This window comes from Lolium perenne, chromosome 3 (assembly GCF_019359855.2).
Source record: "Lolium perenne isolate Kyuss_39 chromosome 3, Kyuss_2.0, whole genome shotgun sequence".
NCBI classification, from domain to species: Eukaryota; Viridiplantae; Streptophyta; class Magnoliopsida; order Poales; family Poaceae; genus Lolium; species Lolium perenne.
In genome coordinates, this window is record NC_067246.2 from 191,657,771 (window position 1) to 191,677,163 (window position 19,393).

The 19,393-nt window shown below is 47.0% G+C and overlaps 1 protein-coding gene across 1 annotated transcript; it reads right to left on the bottom strand.

Moving 5' to 3' along the window:
- Positions 1 to 1,441: 1,441 nt before the first annotated feature.
- LOC127339733 (uncharacterized) lies at positions 1,442 to 2,866 on the bottom strand. The gene has a single exon (XM_051365550.1). The coding sequence runs from the start codon at positions 2,864 to 2,866 to the stop codon at positions 1,442 to 1,444; it is 1,425 nt and encodes a 474-aa protein (XP_051221510.1).
- Positions 2,867 to 19,393: the final 16,527 nt, after the last annotated feature.

A 19,393-nucleotide genomic window follows, 5' to 3' on the forward strand; every position in this document is an offset into this window, starting at 1 on the left:
ATCAACAGAAATCACACAATCACACAATCAGAACACTTCTAGTTCACACAATCTGGCTCAATTATCAACAGTAATATTCATGATCATCCAAATTCAAATATCAACAGGAATATTCATGATCACACAATCTGGTTCAATTCTAGTTTACACAATCTTTAACAGCATACATCCAAATTGAACATTCACTTCTAGTTTACACAAATCTTTAACAGCATACATCCAAATTGAAACTAATCATCGTCGAACGGCCTGTTATCTTCATCATCATCACAGTATTGGTGTACTGTATGATCTACTTCATCGTCGCTTTCCTGTAGATCCACTACCTCCTTCCTTCTTTTCCTCATTCTTTCCACAACCGCTGCATCAACTAACATTTGTTCACGGCGCCTTTGCGATCTGGTCTCCACAGTGGGTTCTCGGGTTAGCACTGGAACTTCCGGTGTGTCATCATCTTGGTAAGATAGCGAACCACCACCGGGACCCTTGTCCACTTCACTTTCCTTCACAGTCCACAAATGTCTATGCTGGAATTTTTGCACAACTTGCCAATGGCCACCCAAATCAGTGTCAGGAAGATAGAAGACCTTTGTTGCTTGTGTTGTTAGGATAAAAGCATCATTCTTGTACCAGAACCTTCCGGTGTTTATACTTTTGAAGTGTCGATCCTCCCGGACTCGGCTATTCTTCTTCCCGATTAAATCTAGTTTCCAGATCATCGAAGTACCGAGAGCAAAAAGTCAGACACTCGTCAACAATATATGCCTCAGCAATTGACCCCTCGGGTCTGGCCGTGTTTCGCACATAGCGCTTAAATGTAAGCATCCTTCTTTCCACGGGATACATCCAGCCGTACTGTACGGGGCCTCTAAGAATTGCCTCTTTGGGTAAATGAACCGCCAAATGAACCATCACGGTGAAGTTTGCAGAGGATAATTGGGATTTCTTTTTCAAGTCTTTCAAGAACAGACAGCTTCAGTGTTTTGGAGCACAACTCTTTAAAGAAATTTCCCAACTCAGCGACCGCTTCATATATTTCTTTATCCATTATTCCACGGAGTCCAGCCGGTAAGATCCTTTGGAGGAGGATATGGCAATCATGGGTTTCCAGCCCCTGGAGCTTGCATCCATCGGGAGACACGCACTTTGCGAGGTTAGCGGCATACCCATCTGGAAAACTCACCGCTCTTATAAACTCACAAAATGCAATCTTTTCTTCTTTAGTCATTGTATACCATGCTTCCGGCATCTCAAACGACTTTCCCCCATCAACAGGCCGTAGGTGCAAAGCTTCCCTTATGCCCATATCTTCCAAATCAAGCCTCGAGTTAAGTGTGTCCTTTGACTTCCCGTCGATGTTCATAAATGTCCCAAGCAGATTGTCACATATGTTTTTCTCAATGTGCATTACATCCAGATTGTGCCTCAACTTCAGATCTACCTAGTATGGGAGGTCCCACAGAATAGACCTCCGGTCCCAACATTGACCTTCCTCCCGCTTCCTTTTCTTTTGATTCTTTCCCGGTCTGACATCTTTCACCTTGTCAAGTTGCTGCTTGAGCTCCTCTTTAGTAAACTCTGCCGGAGGGTCACGTGGTTCAGTATTGCCATTGAACCCTTTGCTTTTTCGCCAACGATGGTCCAGAGGAAGAAAACGGCGGCTCCCTATCCAGCATAACTTGTTTCTTATTCTCTCGGAGCACGGGTCCTTGTCACAACGCACACATGCTTGATAACCAGCCGTGAGCCTACCCGACAAAGTGTGCAGCGCCGGGAAATCATGGATGCACCATATAATCGCAGCACGCAGATTGAACTTATCGGGACTCAGGGCATCATAGGTCTGCACACCATTCCATAGCTTGAACAAATCTTCAACGAGGGGCTCCATAAAGATATCAAAATCCTTTCCTGGAGAATCTGGACCCGGGATCAGCAAAGCCATCATGAAGTTGGACTGATCCATACATGCCCATGGTGGCAGGTTGTACGGCACGATGAATACTGGCCACATGCTGTACTTCCTGCTCATGCCAAAGGGGTTAAAGCCATCTGTGGCAAGGCCGAGTCTTATGTTTCTCGCATCGGCGGCAAAGTCTTTATGTTGACTATCAAAGTCTTTCCATGCCTTTCCGTCCGCTGGATGGCTAAGCTCATTAGTCACAGGTTTCCGCTTCAGCTTGTGCCATTGCACTTCTTCAGATTGTTTCTTTGAAATAAACATCCTTTGCAGCCTTGGAATAATTGGAAAGTACCTCAATACCTTCTCCGGTATCTGCTTCCTGCCATCCCCATCTTTCCACCTAGAGGCATCACATTTAGGGCACTTGTCAAGCTTGGCATACGTCTTCCGAAACAAGACACAGTTGCTTGGGCAGACATGGATTGATTCATAACCAAGCCCCAATCTACCGATGATACTCAATGCTTCATCGTAATTTTTGGGAATTGAGCTTTTGGGGTATTGGATGGCCAAGACATGGAGTATTCCGTTCAAGACGGCGTTGCTCATCCGGTAGAAGGACTTGACATGGAGTAACTTCACGGTGAAAGCAAATCTAGACATTGTCCCACCATCACTAGCTGACCGCTTCGCTTCCTCTATTAGCTCGGCATAGATTGTATTCTGTCCATCACCTTGTGGTTCAGACTCGTAGAGATCCTTAAATAGGTCAGGGATCCTGTCATCCTCATCCCCATCCTCCTCCACCAAATTAAAAGAATTCTCTAGCACAACATGATCATCTTCTAGATGCTCGCCGCCTTCATCAGCATGGTGTGCATCAGGTTGATGTCCAGGTTCAGCTCCAGGTTCAGCATGTAAAGGCTCCCCATGATGGATCCACCTATGATAGGTGGCTGCCATCCCACGCAACAGCAGATGAGACTGTACATCTTGTAGAGTTTGTTGAGTACGGTTATTACAGCTGGGGCAAGGGCAAAGAATTTCAGCAGCCCCCGCAGCATTTCTGCGAGCAAACACTATGAACTCATCCACTCCCCTTAGGTGTTCATAGGAAAGCCTTCTAACTCCTTTTGTAATCCAGCTTCTGTCCATCTGCATGCAAAGGACCAGAAAATTGTTAGGATTCAATCGAAGGTACTAAGAATCAAACCAAACCAGAAACTTCAGTAGCTAAGCTTGCACTGACATGGTAGTATAATTTTGCTCACAGACTGGCACCACAACCAGCAAACATGAGTATGATTCATCTATGCAACTTCCTAAAATAACCTGCAGCTCCTACCAAACAAGCTAGCTAGGCCACTAAACTAAAGAACATGGGCTGAAATCTAAAACAACGGGACAGTGAACAAACCTGACAATTAAATCTACATAAATCTTATAGTACCTAAAATATTCTTGTAACAACTAAATCATAACATATCCATGCAGTTCCATCGTTCCCGATCCAAAAATGCACATTTTTTTCATGTCCATGAGAGGGGAGAGAGGAGAGAGGAGATGACAGGAGAGGGGTGCAGACCTCGAGGGGTAGCCGAGGCGAACGACGAAGAGGAGTCCTTGCCGTGGCCGAGCCGAACGACGACGAGGAGTCCTTCCCGTGGCCGTGACCGCCGCTGGCCCCTGCCGTGGCCGAGGCGAACGACGACGCGCACCTTGCTCGACCGCTGCGCCGGAAGTACCACCGGCGTCCCCTCCGCCGGCCGACGCCACGCCAACCGCCGCCGCCCGATGCCACGCCCACCACCGCCGCCGCCGCCGGTCGTGGGTCGTGGGTCTGAGATGGGGATTCGAATTACATGTCGCGGTTTGAGATGGGTCTGAGATGGGGATTCGAACCCTACATGTTAGAAAGCAGAAAGAACCTATATTATCCCTACCTTACGCTAAAACATCAAACACACTGTCCTATCGCAGTGGTAGGACTACACAGCATCACGCGCCAGGTCGTGGGTTCGAGTCCCCGCTCCGCGCACATATTTTTGCAAAATAAAATCCACCCTCCCTGTGCTGTCAGGTCGTGGGCTGGCCCATTCCACCCTCCCTATGCTATCATGTATGGGCTGGCCCATTCGGTTGAGGATAATGTGTTGTCGTCAGAAACCCACCGGCGGGCAGCGACGGGCAACACCGTAGAGCCGGGAACAACCTAGAGCTGCGGCTGGCTGAGGTCTCTCCGAGCGACGGCCCGCAAAGCCTTCTGGTCACATGTCCGATGCTGATGCAAGGGCGTGCCACCTGACCTATACCTGGTCAGGAAGGTGATGGAAATGCCTCGCTTAGTTTCCTGCATGGCATACACGTAAACATTAAATACGAGCCTCGATCGGCTCTCAGGTTATCCTGTGAATCGGCTCAGGGAGCCGATCCACCCATGATTCGTACGAGGTGCACGAATATATGGTGGTCCTGCTTGATCAAGATAAAGCTAATGAGATCTACGACGATTTAGGGTTTTCACCGCATAATCGGATCATCCTACTCACGGTTGGGCCTCGCGGCCACGCACGGTGATCGTAAGCCGATCCTAAACAAGGCCTAAAAACCAACACAAGGTTGATCCCCGGAACATCCTGTTTAGGGCCAGCGAACGACACCCTACGTGCCGCTGGATCCTCCACCCCTTTGTAAGGCCTAACTATTGCAGATATTAAACTAATCCTTGTAGAACAAGGAGCAATCGTAACGGATCAGATCTACTAAATAACGATCAAGCGGGGTGCCGCCCCCACACCTAAGATAGGTGTGAGGGCGGCTAGACATGCAAGGGTTGCACTACGATAGCATGTTACGCGAAGAACTATGCTAACCCTAACACATCTATGATAACTACGCTGCTCGCCATCAACAAGGCTTCAGTACGAGCAACGCATGAACAACGTGGAGCTTGTGCTGCCTAGATCGCAAGATGCGATCTAGGCAGCATGTTGCTTACCGGTAGAAACCCTCGAGACGAAGGAGTTGGCGATGCGCCGAGATTGATTTGTTGGTTGAACGTTGGTTGTTGTTTATTCCATAAACCCTAGATACATATTTATAGTCCAGGGGACTTTCTAATTTTGGCGTGCACCTAACCGTGCACGGGGCAAACTCTATCTTCTATTCTAAGATGCGATCTACTATATTACAGATACACGGGCCAACTAGCCCAAACTTAGCATAACAGGCCGATTCACGTTTTCTTCATGTATATAATCTTCAAGCCCATCCTGATCGTGGCCCACCTCTGACTCGGTCAAATTCTGGTGATAACACATGCCCCCCTGGTTTTGGAAATAACATTTCCAAAATCATTGCGCTTCTCCTTCGTCGGGTCATGTCATGGCAGAGCAGAGCTGCCGCAGAATCTTCCATCATTTCGCCTCGCCTCCTGGGCTTCTCTGCACGAATTGATAATTTCGGCATAACATCCTCGAGAACCGTCAAGGCATTAAATCTCCACTACACTCCCTCTATTTATCTGTGCCAAACGGTTCACCACTCCATCCCCTTGCTCTGTTCTGTCCACCAGCGCCAAAAAACCCTCTCCCCCTGTAGCAATGTCTTCCTCCTCCTCTTCCCCCTCAAGCCTCCCCCTCCAATCGTCGCCGAAGAACAAGGAAGAAGACGACCTCCACTCCGGGGCGAAACCCATCTCCTCTGACAAGGAGAAGAAGAAAGGAAAAGTAGAGAAGACCAAGGTCTCCCCCTCCGCCATGCTCCCGCCGAAGAAACGCTCACGCATGTGGGCGGACAGCGAAGACGAGGATGACGACGAGGAAGGAGAAGAGGAGGAGGAGGAAGATGATTCCTCCTCTTCCGCTGGGTACCCACCGATGAAGCGCTTCCGCACTTGGGCGGACAGCGAGGATGATGATGATGACGAGGAGGAGGAAGCCCCGGCCAACGGCTGGGGCAGCAGCGGCGAGGAATTCTCCGGCAGTAGCGCCGATGGCGATGCCGACGACGATGCTAGCGAGGAGTAGTCATGTAGGATTAGTAGTCTCTTGAGCAATCGGCTCTTCTTTGTAAGAAATCCCAATATTAATGAAGAATTTCCCTTAAGCTTGATTTCGCCGATTTCTTCCCGCACTGACTTGGCCGATCGCTAATTTGATCATCGCTCAATAAGCCGATGGCAACACATCGGCAACCTGCAAACCTCGCTCAAATTCAGACCCCTAAGCTTCCAACCAAACAGGCCCAATCCACAGCCACTGAGCGTAATGTTGGATTCAATGGTAAAACCCCTGAAATAAATGCCTGGCCTCATCATTAATCTCAGGTTTCCAGACGTTTTCCTGCCAGATCCCTCTCTTCCAAATCCCCTTCGCTTTCAGGGGCTCTTTAAGACCATTGCTAACTCAAGCTGAGATATAAAACCAACCGATTTCAGCAAAATCGGCTCCTTGTAGCAAAGGGTCCTGCTAAATCGTCAGCATAATTCAGTGGCAAGCTGCCCCCCGAGCCTCAATCAAGGCGGGAAAGGTAGTGAGTCAGCCCAATGTGCCGCCATTGGCCTCAAATCATAATGCAGAGCCAGCCGATTTTAACAAAAATCGGCTTCCCAGAGCAGAGAACCCTCAGGGTGAGCTGCCCCCCGAGCTTCTTCAGTCCACTCCTTCGACTTTGCAGGTCAGATCGGCTCCTTTCCTTCGGTGGATCTGACGCAACCCTCCCTTAAACTGATCTGCACATCCATGCTGCTCTTGGCGTTGGTCAGGGTCATGATCCCTCAAAAACCTGCCTCAGCTGATGTTGCGGACTTGAATACTTCCAAAAAGAATTTGGAGGTTCTTGAAAAGAGGATCTGAGCCACCGAACTATTTTTTTTTTTGGCGGGGCCGATTTTTCTATCGGCTATCGGCCCCGAATGTTTCACAGTACACATGTTCACTGCACATGTTCATCTGACTATATGCCCCCCGAGCCGAATCTGCCAGGTGACTGCAGATATCGGCTTTTATGGTTAGCCAGGGCACTGCACTTGCACGTCGGCTCCGCCGAGATTCGTGCTGACTTTCATCTGCCGACGTAGCCACTGCCTAGTAGCTCAATGTTGAACACAAGCAGAACATGTGGTGAAGATAATTTTGGCCGATTATTGGAATCGGCCTCCATGTTGGTTGGAGTGCTGACTGAAGGTTCTGTAATGCCCCTTCATAGATTTCTGGGGCCGATCACAAGGATCAGCCTCGCCATGTCCGCACATAAGTTGGTTCTTGCTACTCGATCAGGCAGGTGGCTCTGTTGAGGTCCCGAAAATCTATAGCCACACGCCATCGGCCGTCCTTCTTTTCCACCGGTACGATGCTTGAGAGCGCTTCGTCTGATCCTGGAGCACCAAACTCCGCTGGAAGGATGGACACCATGTTTGTGCCAGCCGATGTTTCATCATCGGCTTTCCTTTGCTTGGGGCGCCACTCCATTTTCCGTGGACGACCCTCTTCGTCCAAGGTTCGCTGAACTTTCGCAGCCAGATCAGGTCGTGCCTTCCTTAACGTATGCAAGTATAACCTTTCGGCTTCCTCCAGGCCGCGCAATCGCTGAACCCTGCGCTTTTGTGAACGGCTGAGTCCATCAGGGCACCACCTTGGCCGGTGGTACCTGTCTTCTTCTTCTTCTTGTCCCTCGTCTGCGGAATCCTCGAGATCTGCCCACCGAGGGGACTCAGCTCGTTTGCTTTGTGGCGGGAGAGGCCCTAAGTGCCTGAACACAGATACGTTGGCTGCCTCCTTCTTCTTCTGGTTGCATTCTGGGCAATTGCCGATTGTGGGCAATCGGCTCATTCCTGAATCCCAGCAGTGTCTGAAGAAGGGGCAGTCCCAGTGCCTGTCGTTGTCATCTTGCTCCCTTGATTTTTCCGTGGCACGGCGCTCGTGCTCCTCCTCATCGCGATCGTGCCGACGATGTCTTCTGGCTTCTCTAGCCAGACGATCTCTCTCATCATCATCGCTGGATCGTCGGCGTTGATCATACTGACTCACATACTTGTTGAGGAGGTGATCAGAGAGGGGTCTTTGATATCTCATGTTCTTCACTTCTCCCTCTGTGACGTAGCGCTTGCCATCATGACGGAGCCGATCGCGTGGAGCGGCCTCTTCTGTGTCCTTGCTATGAGAGCAGCTGCCCTCGTCTCCATCTTTGCCAGAGTGGTGCCCAGGTCCTACCATGTTGATGCTGAACAAGGATCCTGGCTGGCAACCTTCAGGGTAAGTGCATTCTACCATGTTAACGGCGGGGAAGGGCTGGGTGTTGACCTTCATAGCGTACTGGTTGAAAATTAGACGCCCTTTTTCTATCGCCGCTTGTATGTGCTGACGCCATACCCTGCAGTCGTTGGTGGCATGGGAGAGCGAGTTATGCCATTTGCAGTATGGCTTTCCGTTCAGCTCTTGCACCGTGGGGAATTTGAGACCTTCAGGAATCGTCAACTGCTTCTCCTTGAGCAGGAGGTCGAAGATTTGCTCAGTCTTGGTCACGTCAAAATCAAATCCCACAGGGCGGGCCTGGTGGCTTTACCCATTTGCGGGATACGGGGTTCCTCCCCGAGTCCATTCAGCCATCGCTACCTCTTGGTCTCCCGCAGGAACTTCGTCTTCCTGCGCATCGACCAGGACTATCGCACGCTTGAACTTGTCTTGGTACAGGTCCGGGTGGCGCTGTTCATATGCCGATAGTTTCTGAACCATGTGCGCCAGTGAGGGATAATCTGCTTGGGAGGCCATGTCCTTGAGCTGTGTTGCAAGGCCTGCTACTGCCAACTCGACTGCTTCTTTTTCAGTTATACGAACCGAATAACATCGGTTCCTAAGATTCCTGACGCGCTGGATGTATTCTGTCACAGTTTCTCCGCGCTTCTGACGTAGTTGTGCTAGATCGGCAATGCCAGACTCGGAAGCCTCTGAATGGTACTGCATATGGAACTGCTCTTCCAACTGCTTCCAAGTCCGGATGGAGTCTGGTGGCAAAGAGGTGTACCATCCAAAAGCCGATCCCGTGAGGGACTGTGAGAAGAGCCTCACGCGTAGTTGATCCGACACTGAAGCCGGTCCTAGTTGCGCCAAATATCGGCCCACGTGCTCGATGGAGCTGGAACCATCGATCCACCGAATTTGGAGAAGTCGGGGAGCCGATATTTAGGTGGTAGCGGGATCATCTCGTAGTCGTCGGGTACGGCTTGGAATAGCCGATGGCCCTTCTTTCGGCACCATGCCGAACTGGTCTCTCGTATGGTACTGATCGATCCCATTGTCTTTGGCTGCAGGAGTTGAATTCTGAAGATTCGCCGGGGTGGCGTACTTAGCCAGCCATGTTTGCTTTTCCAGCTCTGAGCCAACTGCAGGAGCTGAGCTCTGGAGGTTCGTCGGGGTGGCGTACTTAGTTAGCCACGTCTGCTTCTCAAGCTCTGTTGCTGACGTCCCTCCTGTTTTCCCAGAAGTCCCTGATGTTGTGGCCTGGTTTGTGAGTGCCCAGCTGCCACAATCTGGCACATACGTGCACGTGTACCCGTGAGGGATCTCCTTAGGCGCCTCGGGCAAGAACTGGTAGTCACTAGGGTCACCACCGATCTTGTAGACGACGAATGCCGGTGTAGCCGGCATTTCCAGTGCTGCCAACGCATATGGCAGCGGTGGACGGGGACCTGGAGTGGCAACTCTCCTTGATGCGTCCCGAGAGCTGGTCTGACGGCGAGTGCGGTGCCTCATGATCTCCTGGATCACGCGAAGAGCGACACGCTCCAACGTGTTGACCAGGTTCTCGAGTGGCGGTGTAGCGAGTGAGCCACCAAGTAGTTGATTTCTGCCGCAGGGGACACAGTGCGTTCTTCCGATGGGGCAGAGAGGTCTATCCCCTCTAGTGCACCATTAGGCGAGAACCCCTTCCACCTGATGCCATGTGAACGGGTTCTGTGGAAAGAGCCGATGAGGTCGGCTTCGAGGATGACTTTGATCTCTTCATACTTCTTCTTGAGCTCGTCCGTCAGATCCTCGTACGTGACTGGCGTGCCGTCCGCCATCTCAGATGTAGATGGCGATGTGGTTGATGTAGAAGCTTGTCCCACCGGGCGTGCCAGAATGTGTTGTTGTCAGAAACCCACCGGCGGGCAGCGACGGGCAACACCGTAGAGCCGGGAACAACCTAGAGCTGCGACTGGCTGAGGTCTCTCCGAGCGACGGCCCGCAAAGCCTTCTGGTCACACGTCCGATGCTGATGCAAGGGCGTGCCACCTGACCTATACCTGGTCAGGAAGGTGATGGAAATGCCTCGCTTAGTTTCCTGCATGGCATACACGTAAACATTAAATACGAGCCTCGATCGGCTCTCAGGTTATCGTGTGAATCGGCTCAGGGAGCCGATCCACCCATGATTCGTACGAGGTGCACGAATATATGGTGGTCCTGCTTGATCAAGATAAAGCTAATGAGATCTACGACGATTTAGGGTTTTCACCGCATAATCGGATTATCCTACTCACGGTTGGGCCTCGCGGCCACGCACGGTGATCGTAAGCCGATCCTAAACAAGGCCTAAAAACCAACACAAGGTTGATCCCCGGAACATCCTGTTTAGGGCCAGCGAACGACACCCTACGTGCCGCTGGATCCTCCACCCATTTGTAAGGCCTAACTATTGCAGATATTAAACTAATCCTTGTAGAACAAGGAGCAATCGTAACGGATCAGATCTACTAAATAACGATCAAGCGGGGTGCCGCCCCCACACCTAAGATAGGTGTGAGGGCGGCTAGACATGCAAGGGTTGCACTACGATAGCATGTTACGCGAAGAACTATGCTAACCCTAACACATCTATGATAACTACGCTGCTCGCCATCAACAAGGCTTCAGTACGAGCAACGCATGAACAACGTGGAGCTTGTGCTGCCTAGATCGCAAGATGCGATCTAGGCAGCATGTTGCTTACCGGTAGAAACCCTCGAGACGAAGGAGTTGGCGATGCGCCGAGATTGATTTGTTGGTTGAACGTTGGTTGTTGTTTATTCCATAAACCCTAGATACATATTTATAGTCCAGGGGACTTTCTAATTTCGGCGTGCACCTAACCGTGCACGGGGCAAACTCTATCTTCTATTCTAAGATGCGATCTACTATATTACAGATACACGGGCCAACTAGCCCAAACTTAGCATAACAGGCCGATTCACGTTTTCTTCATGTATATAATCTTCAAGCCCATCCTGATCGTGGCCCACCTCTGACTCGGTCAAATTCTGGTGATAACATAATGTCAGCCCAGAAAATAATCAGTGGAAAAAAAACATTGGCCCAATAAGTAGATATAGCCTGTCAATAGGGTCCCACATGTCAGTGGGTTCAAAGCAAGTCTATATGGTGACACGTAAGCAAAAAAAGACACATAGGCAGTGACACATAGGCGAGATTGCTGAGGTGTCTGCTTAGTCATGGCAACACATTACAATTTAAGACATTATTATTGGATCATGCGATCATGACCAATTAAATTGGTTGCAATAGTCTGGAATTAAGATCGTGGATTACTTCTGTATATGTTATGACCAACTGGTCTAGGAAAATTATGTCCTTCCTGATAGAGAAGGTCATAATGCTATAGGGATTATACTCTCCCATATGGCTTCTGACCAACTGGCTGGAGATGGTCGTAGATATATGACCAACACTATCATGGTCCTTAAGATAAAGGTCATTAGTTAGCATATTTCTTGTAGTGTCTTCACAAAGCAACACTGATCAAGTGAGGCATTCCGGCTTGAGTGGAGCGTGAAGAGCTATCATCAAGATCAAGCGGGATGCACAAGGCAAAGGTATGGCCTTGCTAGGTTTTCCTTTTACCGGTCTCAAGGTGGTTGCTGGGAGACCGGATTATAGGATAGATAGCCGCACTATTAAGAGGGGCTTTCGGTTGGGTAACTTGATCACATCGTCTTAGGGAGCTCAATCCTTTGCATACTTTGCATATCCTTATTGCTTCTTGGTGTTTCTATGTGTAAGGTTCTTGAGCTTGTTGCTAGCTTTACAACAAGCCCAAGTTCATCGAAAACGGAGTTCGCATGCATCTTCTATTGCGTTTTCGAGGTTGGGTGATTTTATCGGTTATTCATGATATAAGGTTTTACCTTTTATATTTATGATAAAATCCCCTCCTATAGATTCTTGTGTTTTCACTTTCCATAGGATAGCATTAGTTATTATCTCTCAAACAAAATTGGTTTCATTCGAATCGGAGTTCGGGACCATTTGTTATTAAAGAAAAGGTAAAAGAAGAAAAAGAAAAGGGTGGGGGCCAGCCGGCCGACCGGCCCAGCCACCGGTCCACCCGGTCCACCACCGGGCGCCAACCGGACCGGGCCAGGCGCCGGCCCACCCGGCCGAAACCGGCCCAGGCGCTTAACGCCGACCGGGCGGCATTCTGGGCCTCTCCCGTCCTGGTCCGGACCAGGGTCCGGTCGCCTACCGGGCTGCCCGGCGCCGCCCCGGCCAGGGCCGGCCTCCCCACCGGCTGGGCTTCCTTCGCCCCGCGCGGCCCAGCCCAGCTCCCAGCGCGTCCGGGTTTTATCCGCCGCACAGCGCGGCGCGCGCCCCGCCCGGCTGCAGGTCCGGCTGGGCCGGACCCCAGACCGGCTTGTCCGACCTCAGCTCCGGTCAACCGGCTGGGCCGCCGGCTGGGGCATTTTCTCAGCCCGTTTTTCTTGCTATTTTCTCTGTTTTCCCCCCCAACGGTTCTATTTCCCCCTTAGCTATAAATACCCTTCTTCCACCTTGAGCTAGTGTAGTTCTTCCCATTCTCTCTCCTCCATTGTTGCATTTTGAAGAACTTACTCTCCCCTTTGATTCCTCCCATAACTCTTGCTATTTCTTGAGGGATCTAAGAGAGGAGATCTAGATCTACATCCCCACCAATCATTTTCTCCTCTAAGTGAGGGGAACCCTTTGGATCTAGATCTTGGAGTCTTTTGTTGACTTTCCCCATTGCTCTTCCTCTCCAATCTCATCTTAGCATTTGTTGCTTGGGTGGGATTTGAGAGTGAAGGACTTGAACACCTCTAGTGTTCTTGCTTTGCATCATTGCATAGTGTTGAGCTCTCCACCACGATTAGTTCGAGTGAGAGACCGTGAGCTTGTTACTCTTGGAGGCAGACCTCCTAGTTGGCTTGGCGGTTGGTGCTCCGGTGATCTCTCCAAGAAGATTGTGAAGAGGCCCGGGCCTCTCCTTCGTGGAGCTTGTGAAGTGGTTGTGGAGCTTGCCATCTCCGGAGCGGAGGAAAAACTAACCATAAGGAAAGGGCCATTATCCTTCGTGGGTGTGGTTCGGAGAATAGGGTGAGCCTTCGTGGCGCGGGGAATCCTTCGTGGGACCTCCACTCCTCCAAACGTGACGTACCTTCTTGCAAAGGAAGGGAACACGGGAATACATCCTCGTCTCCGCGTGCCTCGGTTATTTCTATACCCGAGCTCTCTGATACGTCTCCAACGTATCCATAATTTCTGATGTTCCATGCTTGTTTTATGACAATACTTACATGTTTTGCTTGCACTTTATGATGATTTCATGCATTTTCCGGAACTAACCTATTAACAAGATGCCACAGTGCCAGTTCCTGTTTTCTGCTGTTTTTGGTTCCAGAAAGGCTGTTTGGGCAATATTCTCGGAATTGGACGAAATCAACGCCAAAGATCTTATTTTTCCCGGAAGGCTCCAGAACACCGAAGGAGAGTCGGAGGAGAGCCAGGGGGCCACCACACATGTGGGCCGCGCGGGCTACACCCTGGCCGCGCCGGCCTGGTGTGGGGCCACCCTATCGCCCCTCCTGCGCCGCCTCTTCGCCTATGTAAGCCCTTTCGACCTAAAAACTCGATACCAATTGACGAAACTCCAGAAAGACTCCAGGGGCACCGCCGCCATCGCGAAACTCCAATTCGGGGGACAGAAGTCTCTGTTCCGGCACCCTGCCGGGACGGGGAAGTGCCCCCGGAAGCCATCTCCATCGACGCCACCGCCTCCATCATGCTCCGTGAGTAGTTCCCCCATGGACTACGGGTTCTAGCAGTAGCTAGTTGGTACTCTCTATCCCATGTACTTCAATACAATGATCTCATGAGCTGCCTTACATGATTGAGATTCATCTGATGTAATCGGTGTTGTGTTTGTTGGGATCCGATGGATGATACATTATGATTAGTCTATCTATAAAGTTTGTGAAGTTATTGTTGTTGCAATCTTGTTATGCTTAATGCTTGTCACTAGGGCCCGAGTGGCATGATCTTAGATTTAAGCTCTATAATTATTGCTTAGATTGTATCTACAAGTTGTATGCACATGTCGCTGTCCGGAACCAAAGGCCCCGAAGTGACAGAAATCGGGACAACCGGAGGGGAAGGCGGTGATGTGAGGATCACATGTTTTCACAGAGTGTTAATGCTTTGCTCCGGTGCTCTATTAAAAGGAGTACCTTAATATCCAGTAGATTCCCTTGAGGCCCGGCTGCCACCGGCTGGTAGGACAAAAGATGTTGTGCAAGTTTCTCATTGCGAGCACGTACGACTATATATGGAAAACATGCCTACATGATTAATGAATTGATGTTCTTTCTTAATGCTTTATCAATCCTATCAATTGCCCAACTGTAATTTGTTCACCCAACACTTGTCACTTGTTATTGGAGAGTTACCACTAGTGTAGATCACTGGGAACCCCGGTCCATCTCTCATCATCATATACTCGTTCTATATGTCATTGGAAGTAGTATCAACTATTTTCTGGTGCCATTGCCTCTGTGTTACTATTACTGCTGATGTGTTACTATTACTATTGCTCTCATATCACTGTTGCTTTCACATCACCCCTGTTACTAGTGCTTTTCCAGGTGCAGCTGAATTGACAACTCAGTTGTTAAGGCTTATAAGTATTCTTTACCTCCCCTTGTGTCGAATCAATAAATTTGGGTTTTACTTCCCTCGAAGACTGCTGCGATCCCCTATACTTGTGGGTTATCAAGACTGTTTTCTGGCGCCGTTGCCGGGGAGGCATAGCTCTACTCATAAGTTCACCTGGGGAGTACACTCTACCTCTCTCTCTGTTTTATTTTATTTTGTTTTGCTTAGTTTACTTTTGTCTAGTTTATTTGTGCTTAGTTTATTTCTGTCTAGTATTATTTTGCCTAGTTTGCTTTTGCTTAGTTTCTTTTTTCTTGTTTTATTTTTTTCTCATATACCCAAAAATCCATAAAAATTTGAAAACCCTAAAAATTAAAAACTGCTGTTATGGAAGAACGCATGACCATGTTGGAGCTTATTGAATTATATAATAATTATAGAGAATCAAGAGTGGGAGAAGTGATGAGTGCTGTGATAGAAAAATTGAATACAATTGCTAAAATCTTGCTTAAACGCCATGATATAAACTGTTGCTCTCAACAGGATACTAAACATCTGAAATTTCAATGTGGCTTTAGTGAAGAAGTTTTAATTAAGAACTATAATTGGAATAACTATATTCATCTTGGGTTTGAAGAAGTAGAACAATTTGTCTTATTTATGGGAGCCTCTGAGATAGAATCCTTCATGGCTAAAAATTGTGAAACTTGTGTTGTTTGTAAGGACCTTAAAGATTATGTCTCTTCTATCCTTAATTTTTGCAATGAAAGTTACACTGATAATCCTTATATCATTGATTATAAAGAGAGACTCATTAATGCACAAGAATGCACTCACAATTTGCAGGAACCTGTGGAAGAAGAAATTAATGAACCTGAAAGCTCATTGGATGAAAAAGAGGAGGAAATTGATGAACCTGAAAGCTCATTGGATGAAAAAGAAGAGGAGAGTAATGAACAAAAGGAGGAAGAATGGATTAGCTACCCATGCCAACCTTCTAATGAGAGTAACTCTTTATCTCTTACATTATTTGATTGTCCTCCATGCTTACCGAAAGAGGTTGAATGTTATGTTCCGGTGGATTCTCTTGAAATAGTACCTATGAGCAATACTTGTGAGAATAATTATGCTACTGTTATTTATGATAATCCATGCTACTTTGATAAATCTTATGATAATGCTTTGTTTGTGCCTGATGTCGAAATGCATGATACTAAAGAATTTTGCTTAGCAAATGTTTATGATAAATCTCTAGATGATGGTCCTATGTTACTTGATAATATTAATTGTACTACTAATGAAAATGGGATTGGAGAAGTCTTGACTTTATGTAGGAGTCCCATATCTCTTGAGATTGATCAATCATCTTGTTATATTATTGATAAAAGTGTGTTCGAAAGTTTTAATCCCACTATTTTTGAGCTTGATAAAAATTATGTGTTTGTGGATCATGAAAATTATGCTGCATGTGATAGTTATATTGTTGAGTTTGTTCATGAAGCTACTGAAAATTATTAGAGAGAGGAAAATATGGTTGTAGAAATTTGCATAGTACTAATACACCTCTCTATATGCTAAAATTGTTGAAGTTACTCTTGTTTAATCTTCTTATGCTTGTCACTTTGTTCTTCATGAATTTATTTGTGTACAAGATTCCTATGCATAGGAAGTGGGTTAGACTTAAATGTGTTTTGAATTTGCTTTTTGATGCTCTCTTTTTGCTTCAAATCTTATTTCTTGCGAGTGCATCATTAAAACTGCTGAGCCCATCTTAATGGCTATAAAGAAAGAACTTCCTGGGAGATAACCCATGTGTTTATTTTACTACAGCAATTTTGTTTTATATTTGTGTCTTGGAAGTTTTTACTACTGTAGCAAACTTTCCTTATCTTTATTTTATTGCATTGTTGTGTCAAGTGAAGCCTCTAATAGAAGGTTGATACTAGATTTGGATTTCTGCGCAGAAACAGATTTCTATCTGTCACGAATCTGGGCTGTTTTCTCTGTAGGTAACTCAGAAAAATGTGCCAATTTACGTGCGTGTTCCTCAGATATGTACGCAACTTTAATTAGTTTTGAGTTTTCTGATTTGAGCAACGGAAGTACCTCTTTAAAATTCGTCTTTACTGGCTGTTCTGTTTTGGCAGATTCTGTCTCTGTTTTTTGCATTGTCTCTTGTGGACTTTAAGCAAGGCTTTCTAGACATGGAGAGCTGTAGCTAATGTTTTATTGAGTTCTTGCAATGTGTCACTACAGGACCAAGGTGGATTCAAGTTTTTTGAGTACTAACCCCTCTAATGAAGTTTATGAGAAGTTTGGTGTGAAGGAAGTTTTCTAGGGTCAAGAGAGGAGGATGATATATGATCAAGAAGAGTGAAAAAGTCTAAGCTTGGGGATGCCCCCGTGGTTCATCCCTGCATATTTCAAGAATACTCAAGCGTCTAAACTTGGGGATGCCCAAGGCATCCCCTTCTTCATCAACTTATCAGGTTTCTTCTATTAAAACTATATTTTTATTCAGTCACATCTTATGTGCTTTACTTGGAGCGTCTGTGTGTTTTTATTTTTGTTTTTGTTTGAATAAATTCGGATCCTAGCAATCCTTGTTTGGGAGAGAGACACGCTCCGCTTTTTCATATGAACACTTGTTCTTCGTTTTACTTTTAATGTTCAATGATAAAAGTTGGAAGCTACAATACTTATGGTTATTTGGTTGGAAACAGAAAATGCCTCATATTGTCTTGGATAATTTGACACTTGGCAATTGTTTTGAGCTCTCAAGTAGATTATGATTAAGTTTTTTCATGTAGTTTAAACCTATTAGTGGAGAACTACCGTAGAGCTTGTTAAAATTGGTTTGCATGATTGGTCTCTCTTAAGGTCTAGATATTTTCTGGTAAAAGTGTTTGAGCAACAAGGAAGACAGTGTAGAGTATTATAATGCTTGCAATATGTTCTTATGTAAGTTTTGCTGTACCGGTTCATACTTGTGTTTGCTTCAAATAGCCTTGCTAGCCTAAGCCTTGTATCGAGAGGGAATACTTCTCATGCATCCAAAATCCTTGAGCCAACCACTATGCCATTTGTGTCCACCATACCTACCTACTACATGGTATTTCTCCGCCATTCGAAAGTAAATTGCTTGAGTGCTACCTTTAAACAATTCAAAATGCTTCTCAATTTGTGTCAATGTTTTATAGCTCATGAGGAAGTATGTGGTGTTTATCTTTCAATCTTGTTGGGCAACTTTCACCAATGGACTAGTGGCTTCATCCGCTTATCCAATAATTTTGCAAAAAGAGCTGGCAATGGGATTCCCAGTCCCAAATTAATTAACACAAAAATAGACACTCCTCCATGGTATGTGATTGTTGGACGACACCCGAAGGATTCGGTTAGCCATGGCTTGAGAAAGCAAAGGTGGGGAGGAGTGTCATCATAATAAAACCAAAATAAAAAGGCACTCCTTCATGGTATGAGATTGTTGGCAGGCACCCGAGGATTCGGTTAGCCATGGTTTGTGAAAGAAAGGTTGGAAGGAGTGCCACCCAAAAATAAAATAAAATGGGAGCCGCTCTTTGAAGGTTTGTCTGGCAAGGGGGTTAGAGTGCCCACTACCATTCGTTGACAACAACAAACACCTCTCAAAACTTTACTTTTATGCTCTCTTTATGTTTTCAAAACCAAAGCTCTAGCACAAATATAGCAATCAATGCTTCCCTCTGCGAAGGGCCTTTCTTTTACTTTATGTTGAGTCAGTTTACCTACTTCCTTCCATCTTAGAAGCAAACACTTGTGTTAACTGTGCGTTGATTCTTACATACTTGCTTATTTGCATTCATCATATTACTTTATGTTGACAATTATCCATGAGATATGCATGTTGAAAGTTGAAAGCAACCGCTGAAACTTAAATCTTCCTTTGTGTTGCTTCAATGCCTTTACTTTGAATTTATTGCTTTATGAGTTAACTCTTGTGCAAGACTTTTGATGCTTGTCTTGAAAGTACTCTTCATGAAAAGTTTTGCTATATGTTATCTATTTGTTAGCAACTATAAATCATTGCCTTGAGTCACTTTATTCATTTCATATGCTTTGTAATAGTATGATCAAGGTTATGTAAGTAGCATGTCACTACAGAAATTATTCTTTTTATCGTTTACCTACTCGAGGACGAGTAGGAACTAAGCTTGGGGATGCTGATACGTCTCCAACGTATCCATAATTTCTGATGTTCCATGCTTGTTTTATGACAATACTTACATGTTTTTCTTGCACTTTATGATGATTTCATGCATTTTCCGGAACTAACCTATTAACAAGATGCCGCAGTGCCAGTTCCTGTTTTCTGCTGTTTTTGGTTCCAGAAAGGCTGTTCGGGCAATATTCTCGGAATTGGACGAAATCAACGCCAAAGATCTTATTTTTCCCGGAAGGCTCCAGAACACCGAAGGAGAGTCGGAGGAGAGCCAGGGGGCCACCACACATGTGGGCCGCGCGGGCTACACCCTGGCTGCGCCGGCCTGGTGTGGGGCCACCCTATCGCCCCTCCTGCGCCGCCTCTTCGCCT

Bases quoted from the DNA above. Each gene is read 5' to 3' on its own strand.
- LOC127339733 (XM_051365550.1), bottom strand. From the start codon at position 2,866: ATGGCAGCCACCTATCATAGGTGGATCCATCATGGGGAGCCTTTACAT.